Source organism: Bos indicus x Bos taurus, chromosome 19 (genome assembly GCF_003369695.1).
Source record: "Bos indicus x Bos taurus breed Angus x Brahman F1 hybrid chromosome 19, Bos_hybrid_MaternalHap_v2.0, whole genome shotgun sequence".
Classification (NCBI taxonomy): Eukaryota; Metazoa; Chordata; class Mammalia; order Artiodactyla; family Bovidae; genus Bos; species Bos indicus x Bos taurus.
The window spans coordinates 31717506-31740292 of record NC_040094.1 but is presented as its reverse complement, the minus strand read 5'-3'; the positions used below and the strand labels follow the sequence as shown (position 1 = coordinate 31740292).

The 22787-nt window shown below is 41.9% G+C and overlaps 1 protein-coding gene across 3 annotated transcripts in view; it reads right to left on the bottom strand.

The window, feature by feature from the left end:
• MAP2K4 (mitogen-activated protein kinase kinase 4) overlaps positions 1-22787 on the bottom strand; it is a 77946-nt gene that overhangs the window by 37673 nt on the left and 17486 nt on the right. For 2 of the 3 annotated variants that reach the window (XM_027519685.1, XM_027519686.1), the window contains one exon: positions 10600-10702. In XM_027519685.1, the coding sequence (XP_027375486.1) occupies positions 10600-10702 (103 nt within the window). Of the gene's footprint in view, positions 1-1623; positions 1720-10599; positions 10703-22787 lie in introns of those variants that run through there. The other variant, XM_027519687.1, reaches the window with a different exon arrangement.

The window sequence follows — 22787 nt, the reverse complement described above, 5'->3', positions numbered from 1 at the left end:
CTTCTCCTGTGAATATTCCAGGACCACCTCCGCCCAGCTGCTTCTGTCTGCATCACAGAGGCCGTGTGCTGTGACTGCAACTGCGCCTGTGTGTCCTGTCCTTGAAAAGTTAGTTTAATGTCCTCTCCAGCAGGTCAACAAGTCTACTTCAGAGTATCTGCCTCATAGGTTTCCCAAGGAAACTTGCCAGGAACCGGTTTTTCGTAACGCAGCACGTGGTCCAAGAAGCCAAAGCTCAGCTCTGCAACACCACGTGCAGTGGGCTCAATCACGGCTCCAAGAGAAGACATGTCCCCCCTGCAACCTCAGAAGATGACTGTATCTTTACACGTGTAAGTAGGAAAATGGTCTCAAGAGAAGACTGTCCTGGAGTAGGGAGGACTCTAAATGTAAGGATGAGTGTCCTTATAAGAGACGGAAAAGGAGAAAACAGAGACACACAGAGAGGCACAGGGAGGTCTGGAAGGCGGCAACTGGAATTGTGCAACCAAAACCCGAGGAATGCCAGGAGCTCCCAGAGCTGGAAACAGGACTGGGAGTGGGGGGGGAGGGTGGCGGGCTCTGGAGCCTCTGGATGAGGCACAGCCCCACCAGCACCAAGACTTCAGATTTTGGCCTCCCGAACCTGAGAGGACACCTTCCTGTTGCTTGAAGCCACCAAGTCTGTGGTAATTTGTTCCGGCAGCCCTAGGAATCCCACATGCTGTCTGAATCACAAGCCGCCAAACTTCTTCTGTCAAGGGACAGACAATAAATACGTCATGCTTTGCCATCTACACAAGTGTCTGCGGCAAACATATGACTACATGGGTATGGCTACATCCCAATTAAACTTGATTTTCAAAAACACAGTAGCAGGCCACACCTGGCCCACGGGCTGCAGTCTGCTGACTGCGTAATCTAAATGACATCCAGTCGGCTAAGTATCACTCATCATTGAAATGATCTGAGTCCTATCCATTCATTTCTCACATCGCTTCTCTTTCAAATTTACAATTATGCTCTGGAGGAGAAGAAATTTCAATTATCTACCCAGATCCTATAGTTTTATTTCCAGGAATTAATCTTGAGATACACTTCCTGCTTTTTCTGGAAAAGCCTGCCCAGATGCCCTGGGAGAGACCCCTCTGTGGCTCCCCCCTTTCTCCCTGTGCAGGGTGGTGAGGGCACGAGGCCGCACATGCCACCCGGCTCGGGTGCCCTCACAGTGGCAGGGTCTCCAGCGGCAGTCGTTACCTCAGCAGCGGCCTCCTGCTTGCATGGGAAAGTGTGACTCCCCGAGCCTGCCAAGGCCTGCTCGTTTTCCCCTGATAAATAAGTATCTTCTTGTGTCCACAGCTACCTCTCATAAGACCCCTTTATTATCTAATCAGCTGGAAATGTGTTTTCTCCTCTTATTTCATTATCATGTTCTTCTACTTCATTTACTGTTACCCTGACTTCCTCCGGATGCTGTCAAACATTTCTTTCTTCCCAAATTATCCCTTCCACCTCCTTCCCAGAGCTTCCTTGATTTTAGCAAGCACACACTAAAATGCCTCAAGCTGTTTCACTCTCTCCTCAGCATATAAATAGATAGAATGCGTAAGCGTCCTCAGACAGGAAAACAAACGGAACACATACCCTGCACCGCACTGCAACTGTTCTTCTGTGTCCATGTTCTTAGGATCTCTAGATGAACACTGCTTTATGCATCCTTCTGCAATGCAGCTCTGTTAATTCAGGAAATTTCCACAGTAAACGCAATCTGTCGGTTGCCATGGAAACTGCCTGCTTCCTGGCACTACTAACAAAATGAGTATCTTTGCTAAGATCCAAGATGAGGCAAAAGGAAAAGCTGAAAAAGGAAAGATTTTCTAGAAGAATCGCTCAAACAATCCAAAGATAAACATTCAAATTCTGATATTCATATTCAGTGAACAGAAAGTACTGACTGTACAAGTCTGCAGCATTTTGAAGTAGTGATTTATGAAGTAGAAGTACTTTGTTTTTAGTCACAAAGGAAGAGAGTAATAGAATGCAACAGACGTTCACATTTACATCTTGCTGCACATACCCTAAGAGCTGATCACTGTCGGCTGTACTTAAGGCTTATTACTGGAATGGCTTTTCTGGGCTCTGCTCTTTACAGGAAAGGGTAGGAAGGCTGCCCTAAACCAGCAGGTTACAAATTTTCATAAGATCCTTTCCCCATTTGGGCTCCAATCTCCACTGGCAGCTAATACCCCATCCCCCCAAGCAGGATAAGTTAAAAGTGCACCTCAGGAGTCTTCACCAGTAGAAACAGCCTTCCCAGTACCCTCAGAACACTAGGCTCGGCAGATCCCCCACCCCCACTCCCACCCCCACCCCCAGAAACGATGCTCCGTTCCGAGAACATCACACTTTACAGATGTAATTCCTGCCTCTCAAGGGTCTTTCCGATCTCAGCCTGTTGCTCCTCCTGTCCAACCTCTGAACGCCACGTTTCTTCAGGGTCCAGCCCTGGACCGACGGTCTCATCCACTGGCGGCAGCTCCCCGCTTTCCACCCCCGACCTGCACCCTTCCCTCTCAGTACCACACTTTCAGTCTCAACACCAGAGTGTGTGCCATGTTTACCTCCTTGGGATCTCCACTGGGAGCTTTCTCAGGCAGCTCACACTTAACATACCTCAAGCTGAACTCCTGCTTGTCTGTGCTCCCTCATCCCTAAAGCTCCAGACCCAATGGTCCTCATCCCAGGAACAGCCACTGAACCTGTCATTCAAGCCAGAATTCTGGAAGTCACCATGAAAGCCTTCCCCTCTTCACAACCCACGTTCGAATTATTACCAATTTCATTAATGAATGCTACCTCCCCCAATCTCTAGAATCTGTCCATTTTCCTGTACCTCCCCTGCCATCCACCTAACATCATGACCACCCATCACATCTCCGCTACACCAGTGCAGTCTTACTGGGTCTCTCTAAGTCTGTTCTAGCCTCTCTCCAACACACTCCACACAGCAGCCAGAATCATCACCGCAGAACATAAGTCAGATTCTGTCATTCACCTGCTTCTAACCTGCCACAGCCTCCCATGCTGTGGGAGCACCAAGAAAGTGTTAGTCACTCAGTTGTGTTCAACCCTTTGTGACCCCTTGGACTGAAGCCCGCCAAGCTCCTCTTGTCCATAGGACTTCCCAGGTAAGAATACTGGAGTGGATTGCCATTTCGTTCTCCCAGGGATCAAACTCGGGTCTCTTGCATTGCAGGCAGCTTCTTTACCATATGAACCACCAGGGATTTAGTTTAGTTAGTGGGAACACCAAACTAAACACCAAAATGAAATTCATTTTCAGGAGACAGGCAAATCAACAGCATTTATCATATTCGTTTCTTTAAAAAAATATTCCAGAATTAACATCCAATGCCTCAGCTATAAACCTCCGGCTTAAGATTACACGAGTGACTCTCTAGGGTGGAGAGGAACAGAGGACCAGCTCAGTCACGCCTGGCAGCACGACCCTCCAGGCACCACAACCGCCAGGGGAACCGCGGCTGAGGTGGAGTGGGGGACGGAGGACGAGATCAGACCCCTCTGAACTGTGAGATGTACCACAACAAACGCTGTGAAAGATTACCTCACACGGTAGCACTGCTCACCACAAAGTCAGCAACACCAAAATGGCATCGATGGATAATGGAAAACAAAATGTTATATATACATATAATAAATATCATTCAGCCCTCAGAGGAAAATTCTGACACGTATCAACACAGATGGAGTATAATGACATTATGTCAAGTGAAATAAGCCAGACAGAAAAGAACAAGTATTGTATAATTCCACTCATATGAGGTATCTACAGTGATCAGATTCAAAGAAACAGAGAATAAAATTAAAACGGTAACTATCAGAGAGCAGAAGAAAGAGGAATGGGGCGTCAGTGTTCAATGGACACAGCGTTACAGTCTGAGAAAATAAAAGAGCTCTGGAGATGAATGGTGGTGACGGATACACAGCAACACGAGTGCACTTAATGCTACTAAACTGTACACTAAGAAATGGTTAGGATGCTCAATTTTATGTGACCCATATTTTGCTACAGTAAGAAAAATGAAGTTTGCTGCAGTAAATCTAAGCCAGCCAAAAATAAGTAATTACCCCACAGATTTTGACACATTTAGCATTTTTTAACTGGGAGTATTCTTGCCTGGAAAATTCCACAGACAGAGGAGCCTGGCGGGCTACAGTCCGTAGAGGTATGGAGCACTGGACACGATGAAGCACCGAGGGGCATGGGCTTCCCAGGGGGCACCAGTGGTGAAGACCCCACCTGCACACTGTTTACGATAGCTAGGACACAGAAGCAACCTAGACGACCCTTAGCAGACGAGCGGATAAAAAAGTTGTGGCACATCACAGCAATGGAATATTACTCAGCTATTTAAAAACACGCATTTGAATCAGTTCTAGTGAGGTGGATGAAACTGGAGTCTATTATACAGAGTGGATTAAGTCAGAAAGAAAAACACCAATACAGTATATTAACACATATATATGGAATCTAGAAAGATGGTAATGGCGACCCTATATGCAAGACAGCAAAAGAGACACAGATGTAAAGAACAGACTTTTGGACTCTGTGGCAGAAGGCGAGGGGGAGATGATTTGAGAGAATAGCATTGAAACATGTATATTACCATATGTGAAACAGATTGCCAGTCCAAGTTCAATGCATGAAGCAGGGCACTCAAAGCCCAAGGTGCACTGGGACAACCTAGAGGGATGGGATGGGGCGGGAGGTTTGGGACAGAGGGGACACATGTACACCCATGGCTGATTCATGTCAATGTATGGCAAAAACCACCACATATTGTAATTAGCCTCCAATTAAAATAAATAAATACATTAAAAAAAAAAAAAGAATCCACCTGCAAGGCAGGAGATGCAGGTTCGATCCCTAGGTTGGGAAGATCCCCTGGAGAAGGAAATGGCAACTTACTCTGGTATTCCAGCCTGGGAAATCCCATGGACAGAGGAGGAGCCTGGTGGGCTACAGTCCATGGGGTCACAAAGAGTCAGACACAACTTAGCGACTGAACATGCACTGATTTGTACCTATAAATATTTCTGCCATCATGTAAAAGAGCCCCACCACAGAAACGTAGAGATTCCAAATGACTGTGATTCCAAATGAGTGTGACTAAACACTTCAAATGGAGAAAGCGCTTCTCTGCTCACGCTGATGTCCTGGGACTACGCTGGGGAACAAAGGCGGACACCGCCACACACGTCTCTCCCACCTCCACAAACAGCCTGTCAGGCTCGTGCGGGAGATCTTTACTTCAAGAAAAGAGCACGAAACTGGCTTGATTCCTATTCATTTTCTCTCCCCTGTTCCCTGCCATTCACCATATACAATAATGTAAGTCATTACCCTAATTCAGTGCCTGAACTGAGATCAGAGTTGAGTGACACACGGTCACAGAGACCACGACGATGCTGAGGCAGAAACCAGGACTCCCACATTAATGAAAAGGTTGACCCAAGATAATAAGTTGAGAACATAAAGAATAAGTTGAGAAGATAAAGCTCCCACAATTTAACCAGGAATAAGAGCCTACGTCATTTATAATTACATTCTAAGATGCAGCTCTATTAAGTAGGCACAGCATGGAATTAACACTAGTGATTAACTGGTGACTTCAAAACTTCTTTTAAAATTACTTCCTAGATGTTCCAGGGCACAAGTGAGCCTTTTTCTGTTCCAATGTAACAAAGATAAATCAGATCCTAGAGATCTTCTTGGTCTCAATAGAAAAAGAGCCCCCTAAATTTACAACATATGGTTTCAAAATGTTTAGCTTAAACCCCCAAATGTATCTTTACTCATCATTATTTATTTCCAACATTAGCTTTTGAGTTAGTGTTTCTTCTTTACAATCCTGCTATGCTGTGAAGATAAAAGGGCTGTTTTTTTAGAATCACAATGGTATGTGGTGCACTCCAAATGATTCAGCACGCTGAGAGCACTCACACGTCACTCAGATGTGACGCAATGAAAGCACAGGCCACGGCAGTGGAGCACCTACTTCTGTTCCTGTCAAATTTTATATATAGAATATGACTTCAGCATACATCTGCCACATTCGTAAAACCACCCTTGGGGTATCAGAAACATGTACGGTGCTGAGTATGATCCAATCCTGATAGAAATGTAAAGGAAGACAGATACACATTTTTTCCTTTCATTTTCCTATGTACTCTGTAATTTTACAGCTTAATCTTTCATTTAAAGAGCCAAAGGGCAAAATGTTAAAGATGTGTTATATCTAGGCTGTAGGTACAAGAATCTCTACTATACCACTCATTTTTTGTGTGTGTATGTCGGAAATACTATAATTTTAACCAATGATAAATAAAAGCCAAGGTTTCTTGTTCAGGTGGTCTTATTCTTTAAGGACACACAAGAAAAGAATGACTTAAAAAAACAAAAGGAAATAAAGAAACAGAGATTTAGGCAAATTTCTGAATACCTTGAAGCACACCGAAATATGTAGACAAAGCAAAACTAGCGAATTCCAAGAGAAGGGACTCTACAGTTTCAAAAACGTACCAGCCAAGAGCAGTACAAAACCTTGTTAAGCTCCTGCTTCAAACTCCTGGGAAAAAAAAAGTGATGAAGTAGTCACTTATTTGATATTAAAATGATAATATTATAATTGTGTTTTTTAAAAGGAGTCCTTATCTCTTAGAAACACATCCTAAAATATTTGTAGATGGAATAACATGTCTGAGGTTTGGTTAAAACTAGGGAGGGCAAAGGAATAATAGTGGCCATATTAACTGCTAAAGCTGATTGATAAATACATAAAGATTCATCTACCATATTCCAGTTTTGGATATATTTACAGCTTTCCATAATAAGAGTTTTTTAAAAAAATTGAAATATAGAAAATCGCCAGCCACAACACATGGTAAGAGAGGAGCACAGAGCAAAGACAAGAGGCAGGTAGTGCTTCCAACATGACCTTAGAAAGGAACCACAGCTGGGCAGGAAGAAGGCCCAGAAACTCAAGAGCTGATTAAAACTCTTTCTAAAAGAAAGGTTTACCCAGCATCTCCTGTCCCCCCACATTCAACCCCAAATGAAAAGAGAACATGTCTCTAAGGAAAATAAAAATACTATCTGGAAAAAAACAAAGCCTAAGACGGCAAATGTTGGCCTCTTCAGTATGGCATCTAGAATATTCCTGGCCTAACAACCAGTACTCAAACCACTCACAGAAAAGTCAAGGCAAGCCCACCAGCTGACCGTCTATGATCAGAGCCTCCAATAAGCTTTCTAAGTTCCTCATCCTTAACTATCAATGGACAAGCAAGAATTACTAGACATGTGGAAAAAAGCTAACACGAAAGAGAAAGACAAAAGAAACAGTGTCCCTTGAGGAAACAGATTACCTAGAGAACCGAAGAGAATTTTTAAATTTCAGATTTTACATCCATAAATTAAGAATAAAATACCAAGAAAAAAGCCAGAATCAACTCTTAGACATAAAAGTCAATTGCCAAAACAGAACATTCTATAGAAGGGCCAGAAAAATTTTTAAATCTCCTGGGATATAAAGCAAGAAAACAAAGATTAAAAAATAGAAAAGTCAAACACGCGGGGAATTCAGGGATATGAATTCAGAATACAAATTTAGAGAAACGAAATAACACACATTTCAGGAGGAGAGAACAGGAGAAACATGAAAGAATCTTCAAAAGAAAAGCAGCAGGAACTCGGAAACAGAGAACAAGAATCTTCAGACTAAAACCATTCATCCAGTACACAGAAGGTGACCCAAACCTAAGCATACTCTGATATAACTGTAGAACACCAACAATAAGGACATAGTGCGCAAAGCGAGAGAGGAATATGTCATCTGCAAGTAGCACCTCCGCTACAGTGAAACGGACCTAGCACGGCTCCCTCAAATGGATCGTGCACCGACACTCACCAGAATGCCCTTCTCCCCCTTTTCTCCACCTGAGCTCCTCCACGGGGCTTTCAAAACCCAGTTCAAACCTTGGTCCTCCGTGACATTCTCCAGGTTGTTTATCTGGAAGTGCTCTTGCCCCTCCTGCACCACTCATTTGACACTTGATCTGTACTACCCCATGCCTTACTTCTCGAATCGCTGTCTTCTTGAAATTTTATTTAAATCGCTATTTCTCAGAAAGTAAGGCCACTGTCTTGTTTTTTTCAATCTTCCACAGAATCCTGCACCCACACAACGCCAAAAAGGGCCTGAAACTCGTGCCTGGGACGAAGCTTAACTTCATTAGCTGCTCACGTTTCATCTAATCGTGCTCTAAGCTCATTTTTAAAGTTTATATTTATATCTACAACTAAAGTTAAAAACAAACAACACTGAATGCAAGGATATTTTAGGAGAAGGAAACATTTTGGCACAGAGGTGCTATCTTCCCTAGGTGGGGAAGATCCCCTGGAGGAGGAAATGGCAACCTACTCCAGTATTCTTGCCTGGAAAACCCCAGGAACAGAGGAGCCTGGTGGGCCACCGTCCATGGACTCACCAAGAGTCACACACGACTGAGCAGCTAAACATCTTTTTCAAAGCCCCTACATACTGCAAGTTGTATTTTCTAATTGCAAACTTATCCTGAACAGTGATGAGCCCTGAGATGACACAGAAGGAGCCCCATGGAGGTGGGTGGGAGGTAGGAGATATGCCAGTCCACTAAGCAGCGAAGAACTGTCTTTGACGAGTATCAATTTTGGTAGTTGCCTATTCCCAATCCAGGTACAGACCAGTGCCAATAACAAAACTCAACGGCAGGGTCTAAATCGTGTACATACCAGAATCAAGTTCCAAAGAGTCTACCACAAAGTAAAAATGTCTATTACTGTGTCCTCTCTAACTTTTAACACCTGCTGAGAAGAGACAAGAAAGAAACCTAGCTGGTTACAGGACTACTATGAAGTAGTAGGTTTAAAAAAGAGAAAGGGCCGAGGGGAAGGAGGGACCTGATTGACTTAAATTTTGGAAGAACGTTTACTTTCATACTGTTCACTGTTTAAAAAAAAAAATTGTCCATGAATTCCCCTAGACATGAAGAAGTCGTGAGAGAAGAGAGTACAGATATGGGAATGTTTTTCTAAGTTCTAAATGCAAATCAGGTTGTCTTTCTCTTTGTCCAAGGGGGCTTTAAAAAAAAAAAAAATGAAAGAAAGATTTGTCAAGTTCGGCGATTACTACATATCTTTTCTTTCTCAGATGTCAAACATGAGGTTCAATTAGCAACCAAGGTAACAGAAATGGACTTTGTTCAGGAATTAGCTTTGTACTAGCTTTCACTAGAAATTCTAGGAAAAGAGGAAGGAGGTTCTTTTGAGTGTTTCCTTGCTGCTGGAGCTTGGACTAATTAGGCAATACTAAGAATTTCCTTCCTCAATATGTTTCGGAGAAGGTAAAAAGGTTGAGCTCTGACAAGAAACCTCATTGGGAACAACAGTCTAATGAAGTAGTCTAATAAAGCTGACAGACACCACGCCCAGCCAAATAAACTGCTACTCAGTTTTCATTTAAAATACCTTTCATTTCCCTTAAGGTAACAGGTGTAAGCCTAAGAGCATACACATACATATATTCCTTCCTTCTAGACACTGATGCTTTAAAAATATTTCAGCATCCCTACTGCAAGACACTCTTCTACCAATGTGACTGTGCATGCCCAATTTCAAAAGAAAACAGCAATAAACGCGCCTCTTTGGAAAGAATAAACGTATCTGTAGTCTAATAAAGTCTGAATGCAAAGTGTTGAGGAATTATTACAAAGCTATAAACTAATGGATCTGACAGCTTTTTTAACTGTGTCCTCCACCACTTGCTTTATAGTTCTCAATACTAGAAATGGGTGAAATTTTTTTCTTTCTGGACATGAGTAGAAATGTAAATCTGCTGGCTCTGACCCTTCATGTTCCTGCCAGGTTTGAGGAGAAGCCACTATTATTTAACACATCACTTCACTTCGATTCAAAGGTTTCTGTAAAATATTATTGTAATAAGAATGTTTTACATTAACCAATATATTTTTAATACTTTTCAGTGAAGTGCTATTAAGATAATGTCATTTCTATTTTTCAGTTTTTAAAGAATCACTAACACCTGCACATTGACATGCACATACTCTTTCCACTTACTATGACACGGAAATCCGACGGGCACTAGGTATGTTCAGAATGGGAGTCAGCTTTGTCACCTGTGAGTGGGGGTGATTTGTGCACATCTCCACCCTTCTGAATACTACTCACAACTCAACTGGAAATCCAGAAGGAGGGGTATTAACAATACTCTCAGTGTTCAGTGAGAGAAATTAAAACAGTATAAAAGTATCTGAATCTTCAGCTCTTTTCTTCAAGTAAAACTTTAGAAAGGAAAATTGTGTTTGCCTACTTCAGACTATAGGATCAACAGCTTTTCTAAGTCCAAATAGCAATATTTCAAATGGCCCATAAAATAGGAGAAACAACAACCCCTTGACTTGCAAAAATTGATAAAATAACAATAACTTTAAAACCTTTGCTTGAGTTGAGCCTTTTATTTGATTACCAGGAATACTCACATGTGTGGGTTTTGAACTCCTGCAGGATTGGGATTCAGAGTAAACCTTGCTGTAGATTTGAAAGGTGGATTTGCAAAATTCAACTTCAGTGCTTTGCGTTTACCTAAGAAATAACAAATAAAAAGTAAAAGTTTCAAGTACTATAAAACAGGTAGGATTCTGAGGGCATAAGAAATTCACACCAAGACGAAGGAAATTCTGCTTTAACATATAGTTAATGTAATATTTTGAGAGGTGGCCAAGAATTTCTCAGAATTAAGAAAAAGTAAATAAAAATGATCCAACGTTGTTACTAACCACAAATCACTCACTGTCTCCAAAAGAACAGAAAACAGCACTCAGTGCTTTCAGTTTATATTGTTCAGAGGTGCTAAGGCTTTTGCATGTAAAAATACCACTATAAAAATCATTCTCCTCGGCAGATATATTGAAAAATACTAAAATATCAGTACCTTTCCAGTGTTATGGTTTAATTCTTTAGTTTAATAAAAATCATTTCCCCTCAAATGCAATATGAACAACTGAGTGAAGAATATAAAGCATTTCACAACCATGATGCTAAAAACATCATGGAACAGTCAATTTCAAGTTAATAACACGGGCAAGCCAAACCATCATTTCTCTGGGGCAATTTATTTGGCTTGGGAAGAGAGAAATTATCAATGTTTTATGTTATATTTCTTTTTAAAAAGTCCTTTACAGAAAAGCCAGAAAATTCAGAAAAGATAAACAAAAATATGTAATATTATATATACACCTATAAGTATATAGGGTTTTAAAAACTTGTATATACACTTAAAAGTCCAATTATCCCAAAATAACCGTTGTCTATTGCAGACTATTTTCTACACAGATATCTTTTTCCCTCTACAATCAAAGTCAGGCCACAGTACTGATTTGCAACATGCTTTAGTCATAGATGCATTTTTTTCCTATGTCAATAAATCTTACAAAATCATTAGTGTAGGGGTTTACTATATGGAAATTTTGTAACAGAGTTGGGTTTTTCCTCATTTTTAGTACATCTTGGTTGCATGTACACATTAAGGATACATTTTACAACATTCATTTTTCACAATGTATCATACACAGATCTACCTATTCCAACAACATCTCTCCCATCCAAACCCCTTCCTGCCTCAGTGGATTCAGAAGAGGGGTCAGAGGGCTCAACCCACTCGGCCCAGGGCTTTGAGGAGACTGGAAGGCTGAGAGCACCACGCTGGCAGGACAGGACCACAGGGCAGGAGCACGGGGCTCCTATGGGGCTCCAGGAGCGGCTCCCAGGGACATGCCTTGATACAGGATAACAGTGATTCCTAAGGAGCCCACTGTCAGAAATAAGCAGAGTACAATGTGAATTTTCCACAGAAGTTGTCCTATTGGGTGCCTTTTTAAAAAAAGGTAATAATAATTTTTAATTTGATCGCAAGTAGAGAAGGGATATTCAAACTATACATGCAAAAGGTATTAAATATGCAAAAACAAAACTTTAAAAAGTTAAATAAAGACTTGGAAAATTCTTGCCATATAAAATCAAAAACTATCTATATATAACTACATATAACATCCCACAAATCAAGAAAAAATACAAAAAATGGCAAGGGTATGAAAAGTTACACAAAACTGAGAAAAAATTATGAAAGGTACTTAGTGACACCAAAAACAGTTAAAACTTTTGTTCACGTGAAACTGAAAAGTTTAGAGGTTTTATTTTTGTACACATATATTTATCCTTTTAATGATAATATGGTGATCAGATGACTAGGTAAAAGAATCACTAGCAAAATATAGTACTGGTAGAAGAAAAACCTTTGGGAAGAGGTTCAGCAGCAAACAAGCAGCAGCTTTAAATGAGTAAGTTCTTTCATGTCCTGCAAACTGTCTTTAAGGAAGGTTTAAAGGTGGAGGACCATTCGCAGGCCCTGCTAGATTCTGAAATTATTTGTGACTGCCTGTTCACTCCTTTCTGCCTTCAGTTTTCTCCCTTTTTGAATGAAAATCTCCCTAATGGTTATCCACTGCCTAACCTACCACTGTACATTTTTTGGAAGCAGATAATTCATCGTCTAGTTACCAGGTTCACAGATGGAGAAGAAGCTGGTGTCATGATGGATCATACTCCAGAGCCTCACCCATACCTGACTGAGATGCTTCCAATGACGAGATTTGGGACTGGTGAGCTGATTTAGCTGATGTCTAAACAAGGTCTGGACTTGAGCTGATTTGGTAATGAGCCAAGACTTCTGGGAAATGTTGAGGAGGCCGAATGTATTTTGCATGTGGGACAGATGTAATTACATAGGGACCAGAGGCAGATGGTAGTGGGCAGAAAAGGTGGCCCCCAAAATACTGGCTCTATGAATGACACCTTATATGGCAAATTAAGAACCTGTGTGATCATAAATTTGAATTAGCTCAATGCTTACAAGCTCCCCAAATCAAAGGCTGAACACCACCTGTCATGTGTGTGTTTGAAACTGACTGGTACATCACCCATATTCTCTGCAGGGTGAAAAAGTGATAAAAGATTAAATGCTAAGGACAATAACAGAACACAGAATCACTGTGAAAACTGTCCAAAGACAGACACTCAAACTGGCCATCTCTGCAAAAGCCCAACTTGACAGGACAGTAGCTAACCTTTGTAGGCAAATAAAACATGTGACTATAATTAAAACTTACTCAAACTGCTCTTTTGAAAATAAGTATTTTTATATAATACACACACAACCATACACACACAAAGATTCCTTTTCACACTGCATTCACATTAAACAAAAATAAATTAGGGTCCTTAAAGGACATTTACTATATAAATGAACATGCACACAAGGAACAGAATGTGACTTAACTTACATAAATGAGATTTAAACACACTCGACTTCAGAAACATCTGCAGCTACCTTAAAAACAGTCCAAGTATATATTTTGATCTTTCACCAACAAAATACACTAAAGAGTTCTATAAAAGTTCAAAGTATCTATAACCAGCAATGACTCAGAGTCTGAGATTGAGTTACATGACCCATTCTCAGCAGTGCACCCCACATTTAAGAGGACAATGAACACCCCAGAAAGGCCATCAAAGGTGAGGTGGACGGTAAGGTAGAAAGAGGCAGCTTCTATAATACCTTAAGGGCTATTTCTGAATGTAGGCATGACCCTTTTTGTTTGCTTGTTTAAGCATCTCTTCCTCTATATTCATTCTCTAAGTAAGAACCTTTCTTAGTTCTGATCTTTTTTGTCTTTACCTCTCTTTCTCAAGGGCCCCAAAAAACTAAACCCTAAAGGCAACCTGTCACCATGTATTCAGATATTTTGACAAAACTACAAACAAACAGGATATTGGATCAATATGGATTTTTTTTTTTTTCTATTGCCTGCAACAGGCAGAAAAGAGTATAAGGATACTATAGATGGCTAGTGGAGATTTTTAGAAGCTAACAGGGATTAAAATAGCTTTACAAGTAATTTAAAGTCACTATCAAGAAAGACTACAAATTTGTGATTATAATCCTCCCTTTGGTAAGACTGTCACCAAATAATAAATTCCTAACCAATCAACAGAAATAAACAGACCCTCCCCCTTTATCTGCAGTACGATAGAAACAAGGCAGGTCAAACGCCTTATTTATATGGAAGGAGTTTCCCATAGAGAAGACTGTCTTTGTATACCTGAAACCCAAGTTCAGTGCCTGATATAGAAAATAGGTTCACATGTTTACTGATCTTGGAATAAATCTGACAGGGACAGACCCAGACAACAAAAAGCGTGGGTTAAATCAGCTGGAATCAGTTTCTACTGTTTGCACCCAGAAACCCTGACTGATAAGGAAAACAGTATGTGTCTTCATCCAGTCATATTCCCAGAGCGCTGCTGTGTCCTTTAGGGCAAGGCTGTCTGACTTTTTTCATGCCACAATTTATATGACAATGAGGACATCTGTTTAATGCAGGGAGAAAATGAGAACCACAGCTGGCCCCGAAGCTGGCCGAGGTGGTTCAGCAGCCTCAAGCCCTACTCAGCCACTCCAAGGACAGAGGGGTCAACCTTTCTGCATCACCCTTGAAATTCTGGTTTCAAAGTTCTGCCTTAAGAGGATGCCAGTGACATTTATACAACCTTTCCGGTATCATCACTCTACAATTTCTTCCTCACAGTTCTCATGGGAGGAGCATTCCCAAGCATGGGATCTTCAAGAATAATCAGAACAGCGATTCTGAAGCAAGAGGACCTGTCCAAGCATATCCATACTCACTACGGCCCAGGAGTATCTTTTGCTCTAATTCCGACCACAGAACAACTCTGAATATTGAGGCTGAAAGGAAGACATCTTTCAGCTTTCAGATCTGTGGTTTCTGCAGTAGACTGTTACAGAAATAGCCACCAATGAACCACAGCTCCGTGTCCATGCCTCTCTGCAACGTGACTCGGCTGCTCCTGCCATCGCAGGTGGAATCTGTGTCCCCCTCCTGACTCCAGGCAGGCCTGGGATGTGCCCTTGCCGGTTCCACTCTCACCCTCCTGCAGAGTTCCTGAGTCTAAATGGAAAGCAGGTCAGTCAAGCTTCCTGGACGATGAAGGAGCACATGGAGCGGGAGGCCTGAAGGCCCGGCCAGTCCAGCTAAGCTGAAGCAGCCCCAGCAGACCAACGAGCTGAACACAGACGTGTGAATAACAAACATAATCATGAAGAATTAAACAGTTGCTGTTTTAAGCCACTATTCACATGCCAGAGGAGCTGGCAGAAATGATGGAAAGGTGATCAGATCAGTCTCTCTGGAGGAAGCACCCTGCCACCACAGGGGACTCCCCAGAACCATGGCCAAGAGTAGGTGGGAACCTTAACTACAACAGAGCACTCCTATCATACCTCCAGGAATACTAGCGACTGATCTACAAGTGTTCAGAGCACCCCACCAAGGGTGGGGGAAAAGAACTGCCTTAAATTCTCATTTCTCCCTTGGCTCCGAGTAACGTCATTTGCAAAACAGAATATCCAGAGTAATTTTTCAAGTTATCTGTAATCACCGGAAAAGAGGAAGACAATTGCAACTATGCAACCTCAAACAACTTCAGAAATGAGGAAATAAAGTGGCAGAGTTTACTTTCATGCCCTTTTCTGCCTCCATTACTACCGTGACAAGTGCTCTCTCTTATATCATGAACTCAAAAGAGTAAGAGAGGAAGGACATTGACTTGGAATCAGGAGAAATGGGCAACTTTGTCCATTCTAGGCTCACAGTCCCAGGCATTCCAATCATTAAACGAGCCACTATCAGCTAACATTACATTGCTTCCTCCTCTTCCAGAATTTGGTACATAAGGGTAAGCAACATCCAAAAATTAATAAGATCTCACTTAGAACTCTGAGCTCTCATCAATAAAACAAAACACTGTCACTCACCCATTTACGTAAGTATTCTGGAAACTGGACTGTGCTGAGTTTAAGAAACCAACAGCCCCTTCATCACATTTTAACACTTGTGTGTGTAAGATGGATTTGAGGGAAGTCCAATGAAAGAAGTTATGTAGCCAGAGGTGCAGAAATGTCACACTTATATGCAAGCCAGTCTGCCAGGCGAGGGGACAAAAGGACAAAGCACTGACCCACCCACAAAGACTACTGCCTTTGGTATCCTGCCAAAATTAAAAGGGACTGTGGTGGGAGGGATAGGGAAGAAAAGTACTTTTGCTAGATATTAAGTGAGCATCAATGAAATACTGATGAAGATAAAAAGAGGGATATTTCTGTGGTCTAGTAATCCACACATCTGTAAAACCAAGATTACAAACTGTCCCTTACGTGTCGGAACTGCTGTGATAAGGACTAACACAGACGGGATGTCAATAACCAGCAAACAAATGCAACTCCTCCAACTAAACTGGCCAAATCCTGATTAGTCCAAACTCCTCAAAAATACCCAGGAAGCCAGCCAGTTCAGGAAGACCCTCCCAGGATCACCAGTACAGCATAAATGTCCAGGCTCTACTAAAATTTGCAGGACCTGAGAAGCCTGTCCACACCACCATGCAGACAGAATCTTGGCTTTGGACCTCCACATACCCAAGTTCTGCTGTGAGGACCCCAGAGTCACTGAGAGGCAAAGAGGGAAGCCCTCTGTCTGAACTGCAGCGCCTCAGTTGAAGCCACTACCTTCTGCAATGACACACCAGGAGAGGGTATAAGGGCCTTACCAATCAATGACAGCAAATATCCCCATTAGAAAATACACAAACGGCATGAATGGGTAATTAACAAAAGAAAGAATACAAATAGAATAGAAATAAGCCATTAACATGAAAAAAAATTTCAAATTCTTCTAGTCATCCAAAAATAAAATTCAATTTTTTTTATTTAAAAAATAAAATTCAATTTTTGCCTTAAATACCACACATAAATAGACAGCCCTAATATCAAAGTTCATGAAGGTATGATAGGCAGCGGTCCCCAAGGGACTTTACCACAGCTGCACCTTCACAGCTGTGTGTAGTCAGGTGGTGTCCATTACCCACCTCAGCTCCAGCAGTGCAGAAACTACTTCTCATGTGCCTCAGTGGCCCAAGAATTACACCAGACACATAAATCCTCAACACTTCTTCAGTCAGCAGACGAACACGGACAAACAAAAGAACAAACGATGCGCTGCTGTGAATGAATGTTAACTGGCCCAGTTTCTAGAGGGTGATACCTACAGAACACCTCAAAGTGTCCTGATGGCTAAGCCAATAACTCCATCCCTAAGTGTCCGTCCTTTAGGAAGTTAAAGACTAAACAAAGAAAGTTATCCAAAGCAGAGATATTTGTGTTAGATGAGTGATAAAAAATATGGCACACCCACATTGGGAATACCACACTACCACCAAGAAAACACACCACAAAAGACTACTAACATTAGAACTAACGTTAATAGTTTAAGGGCTTTTTTTTCCCCTTTTAATCAGGCAGTGTGTAATGTGTCTAATAAACTATCATTTTACTAAAGCACATGTGTATATAATTTATATACACACTCTCCAGAACATCACTGTTAATTAATTCATAGTGCTAAAATCATCAGTGATTTTTAAATTTTTTTCTGCTTTTCTGTTTCAGTTTTTCTACACTAAGGGTTTTTTTTTTTCTTTTCTTTTCTATTTTAATTATAACTTCCTTGCTCCTGACACCAGAACTTTCTAAAAGCGACTGATCTATTCTCTAAAACTAACCTTGCTGAGGCCGAGAGAACACGTTAAAAAAAAAAAAAAAAAAAAAAAGGCCTTAAAAATATAAGTATGCAGACTTCCCTGGTGGTCCAATGATTGGGAATCAGCTAAATTAACAATATTTTAATCTCCAAGAAAACAGGAATCGCTATCCAAGGCAATTCCCTCCCTCCACAATGCCCTGCTCCAATGGCAGTGCAAGCACAGCCACCATGGGACCCTAACAGTGGGAATTCCAGCTGCGAAGGTTCCAAATGGATGCAGAGTGGTGGCAGCCATGGCCGTCAGCATACCTCTGTCCCAGCGCGGAGGGAGAGGCAGACAGAGGCGCTGAGAATTCTGAGTCCCTCACATGTCTCCAGCTTACTGAGCATCTCCGTTATACCTTCGTCCTTCACGGTCCCCGTACAAAAGGCCTAGCCCACGACACACCTACCCTACTTCCCTCCACACAGAAGCTCGGTGGCCACACACGCTGAGAACCCTGGTCAGGGAGGGGAACATTCACGGCACACCAGTCAGTAACGGCTCCCAGCACCTTGTCCAGGCAGCAGAACACTTGAAATCCACGTAACCCCCCAAACTCAGCCAAATCCACAGGGCATTTTGCTCTCAAGCCTCAAACGTGTGAACATACCAACAGGGGCCCCATGGAGACAAGTGAGACATAAACGCCGTGTTGATCAACTCCAACAAAACTTTCTACGCTGATGGTTAGACAGCTCCCTTCTCCTGAGATGGGCAGGCCTCCCCATTAGACCCCTCAGGCTTCCCAAAGTCTGAAGTTACTGTCTCAGCATGCGCCAATCTGTTAGGATTTCTGGAAAACCATCCACAGTGGCCCTCCTTCTAGTGGGACAAGTCACATAATATGCAAACTTAGGAAAACTGTGCCAAAAAGAGTCACAGGGCTTGTTTCAGTTTCCAACACCTTGAGGCCACGCAGAAGCTTCCACCAGCCTTACCGTGGAGGCAGAGGTGCAGGTGTTCTCACAACGGTATGCTTGAGCTCTAACAGGTAACAAAGTGCCCTCTGGTCTTATATCACATTTATTTTTCTTGTGTGGCAAACCCACAACATCCTACCATCACCATTTTAACTTCCCACCACCTATAAATGAAACAAGCACATTCACCATATATTCTAATAATATAGTCAGTATTTTTCCAATCAGTGCTTCACACCTTTTTTTATATGCACCACAGTGCTAAGAAAAGAACATGTGCATGACACAATGAAGGCAAAGCAAGTGCCACTGACCTAGAGCTCCAGTGAGTGGTTCCAGGACACAGGGCTAAGGAGGTGACCATTTCAGCCAACAGCAGGAACTCGACTGGGCAGCTCCTAAAAAAACCAGATCTGACTTCTCCTTACAGAGTTTACTTAGAATAATACCATTATCAGTTCAGTTCAGTTGCTCAGTTGTGTCTGCCTCTTTGCGAGGCTTCCCTGTCCATCACCAACTCCCAGAGCTTGTTCAAACTCATGTCCATCAAGTTGGTGATACCATCCAATCATCTCATGCTGTCATCCCCTTCTCCTCCTGTCTTCAATCTTTTCCAGCATCATTTTGATGCAAAGAAATGAGTCATTTCTTTGCATCAGGTGGCCAAAGTATTGGAGCTTCAGTATCAGTCCTTCCGATGAATATTCGGGACTGATTTCCTTTAGGATTGACTGGTTTGATTTCCTTGCAGTTCAAGAGACTCTCATGCAACAAAGCCAGATTTTTGTCATTTTGTTAATTTCTTCATCTAATTTCTCTCCTTATCAGCCTAAAATACCAATAAGGATTCCCACACAGTCATAAATAATTAACTTTTCTCAACTAATCCTCTAAATTAGCAAGTAGATTAGGATAAAGGAAGCTGTTTCTTTTACAGACAATTTAGCATCACACTGGAGGTACCACTCAGTCCTCAGACAGGACATCTTGATCCTTTTCACAACAGAAAATCAACTATCCAATGGCCAAAGAGACAGTGGGTAGGTACCCACTCTTCCTTCCAGGTTAACTCCAGATTAGCCTGTCTAGAAACTGTACTGATTCAAAGCTATGTGTCTGCTGTATGCATGAGGTTTTGCTACAGACACTATCTGTGATGTATCAATAACTAAAAAAAAAAAAAAAAATGCACGTGATATTTGTCTGAGGCTCCTAGGACAGAGCTCCTACAACCCTTGGAATTTCCTAAGTAATAAACATCTTTTATTATTCATGACAAGCCTTCTTCCACTACATCAGGGTTTATGCTAATTAGGTGGAGGGTGGGGAGGGCATACAGAACTTCAGGATGGGGGGCGCTGGTGGCCAGAAAAACCAGTCAAGTGATCAGAGGGTGGTAACTTTCAGCCCCACCCACCAACCACCAAAGAAGGGAGAGGGTGTGGAGACTGAGTTCAATTCCCAAAGGTCAACGATTTAATCAGTCATACCTTTGCAATGAAAGTTTCATAAAAACTCCCTAAAATTAGCTCTGAGCTTCCTGGTTGGCAAACAGACAGAAGAGATAGAAGGATGATGCACCCAGAGAAGGCAGGGAAGCTATACCCTTCTCTCTCTCCATCCCTTGCCCTAGCCTCTGCTATTTGGCTCTTCCTGACTTACACACGTTTATAATAAATTGGTGAACATAAGTGAAGTGTTCTTCTGAGTTCTGTGAGCTGTTCTAGCAAACAAGTGAACCCTGGCGGGGGAGGGGGGGGCGGGGAGGTGCTAAGGGAACCCTGTGACATGCAGTCAGCCAGGGAGAAATGTGTGCAGCCTGGGCACCCCATTTGCAGCTGGATCTGAAGTCAGGGCCACTTTATGGGGCTGAACCCTTTCACCTGTGAGATGTGATGCTAAACCCAGGCAGACAGTGTCAGAACTGAGTTGCACAGTTGATGCTGGAAGACTGTGTAGGGTCAGAAAATACCTCAGTGTCAAAATGCGAAACAGTGAAAAGTGAGGAATATTAAGATTTACTAAAGGCAAAAGAAGTTAACGTCAAGAAGTAAATCTTTCCTTATTTTCACCAGTATTTATAAATTGATATTTTTATGCTACCCAAACCTGTGAGCAAGCCTTCAGCTTGTGCCACCTAAAGCAGAAGCGACGCTATATTTCAAGGATAGTTTCTCCAATTCTAAAATATCATCCATAGTTAGAGGAGGGGCCAAAAGGCCTACAACATATAATGTTAAACTAGTCCTCAAGAGCATACCTCATTTATTATATAACAACCCCTTGCTTCTTCGGGGACATGGTCAACATCTGAACAAAAGCATTTTCACGCTCAGAACCTACATACTCATATGGATGACTTCTGACCACTGGAAATTAGATTTAGCACTCCGGTGACTTTTTATAATAGCACCTGCATATCACAGGGACTCAAATATTTCTTGAATAAATGAATAATCCAAGCTCAAATTTTGATTTAACACCCTTAGGACAAATAGCTTCACTCAGACGTCTCGATTGGGGGCTCTGTCCGTACTTCCTGATAGATCTAATTTGTTGCTTCTTTGGTTCACATTAATCAAACGAAGCATAGCTAGAAGTTAGGTAGGTTCTCTAAAAAAAATTAGCCAGCAAACTTTAACTAAAGAAGTGCACCTAACTGACAGAACTTCATGACACAAGCATTAGTCACCATCCTCCGGCTTAAAAAAAAAACAACTGGCATTTTTAACTGCCTTCAGTTGCAAGATTTGTGATCATCTTTTATACACTCAACCAACTTTTTCTATTTCAGCGCTGCATTACCCTAGACATCTGATGGAGGTTTCTCGGGTTTGTTATTCACCACTGTGCAAGGTCAAAGCCGTATCAGACCACCACCACAGGGAGACATTCATCCTGTAGTTACAAGATGGGTGACTGAACAGGGACAGTGACAGGTAAAAGCCACTTAAGAAACTGTCATTTTAATGAAAGGTGAATAACGACACGTGTTGAACAAGCATAAACCAGTCACTGAGAAGGTGACTGCCAACTGGAACACAGGGTGTTGATGTCTTTTGCGGTTTTTTTTTTTTTAATATCTTGGATGAGAACTCCTATTTCCTTCTATTCTCACCAAACTGACTTTGGATGACTAATCCTGGTTCCCAAGTCCTGGGAAGGGAATGCCTGGAGGAGCTGAGCACTCTTAAGTGCTGAATATCAATTAATGAGCAAAGCTGGCATCGGTTTGGGACTGATCTTAATTTGGCAGAACTGGTCTCACATGCCCACTGGTTCCTCAACTTCACCAAAAAAAAAAAAGACAAGAATTATTATTTGACATGGCTTTTTATTACCTATAGAGATTGAGAGATCTTTAAAAATAAGTTGAAAAGAACCCCGGTTAGGAAACAGATTAACTCATGTTCCAGGGTAAGAAGAAGAGACAGATGTCCAGGTCTAATTCTCTTGGAGTATAGACAAGTGCAATTAGGGCTTGTGTACGTGCGTGTGCATATATACACATGCACCTCACAGCCAGCAGCACTGGTGCAGTTAAGTCATACATGATCACTGCAGTAACATGCATTCGACAATATGCCCCAAACACAAACTGTTTGTTGGTTGAAGACAGCAACTATTTGCAGAAAACCACAAATGTTTAGAAATGCAAGTTAACCAGTCCCAAATGAAAGAATTAGTCTAGATGAAAACCACTGACGGCGGCCAGAAGCATCAGCTGAAAGGCTGATGGGGAAGTTTATTCCACACGATCACACTGCCAGCACCGAAACCCGCCAATCAGTCCTAAGGAGAGCTGCAACCAGAAATCACGTGCCTCCTGGTGTGATGCAACAAAAAGCACACAGCACCACCTATCAAGTGTTCCTGTCCCAAACCTGAAGCTCTACAGGATCAAAGCTTCTGTAGCTAACTATCAAGTAACAGGAAATGCAGGCAAGGAGGAACATGTGAGACACTAATTACTAAAGGGATGTAATCAGTCAAATCCAAAGTGTACAAAATGCTACAAAACACACGACCCA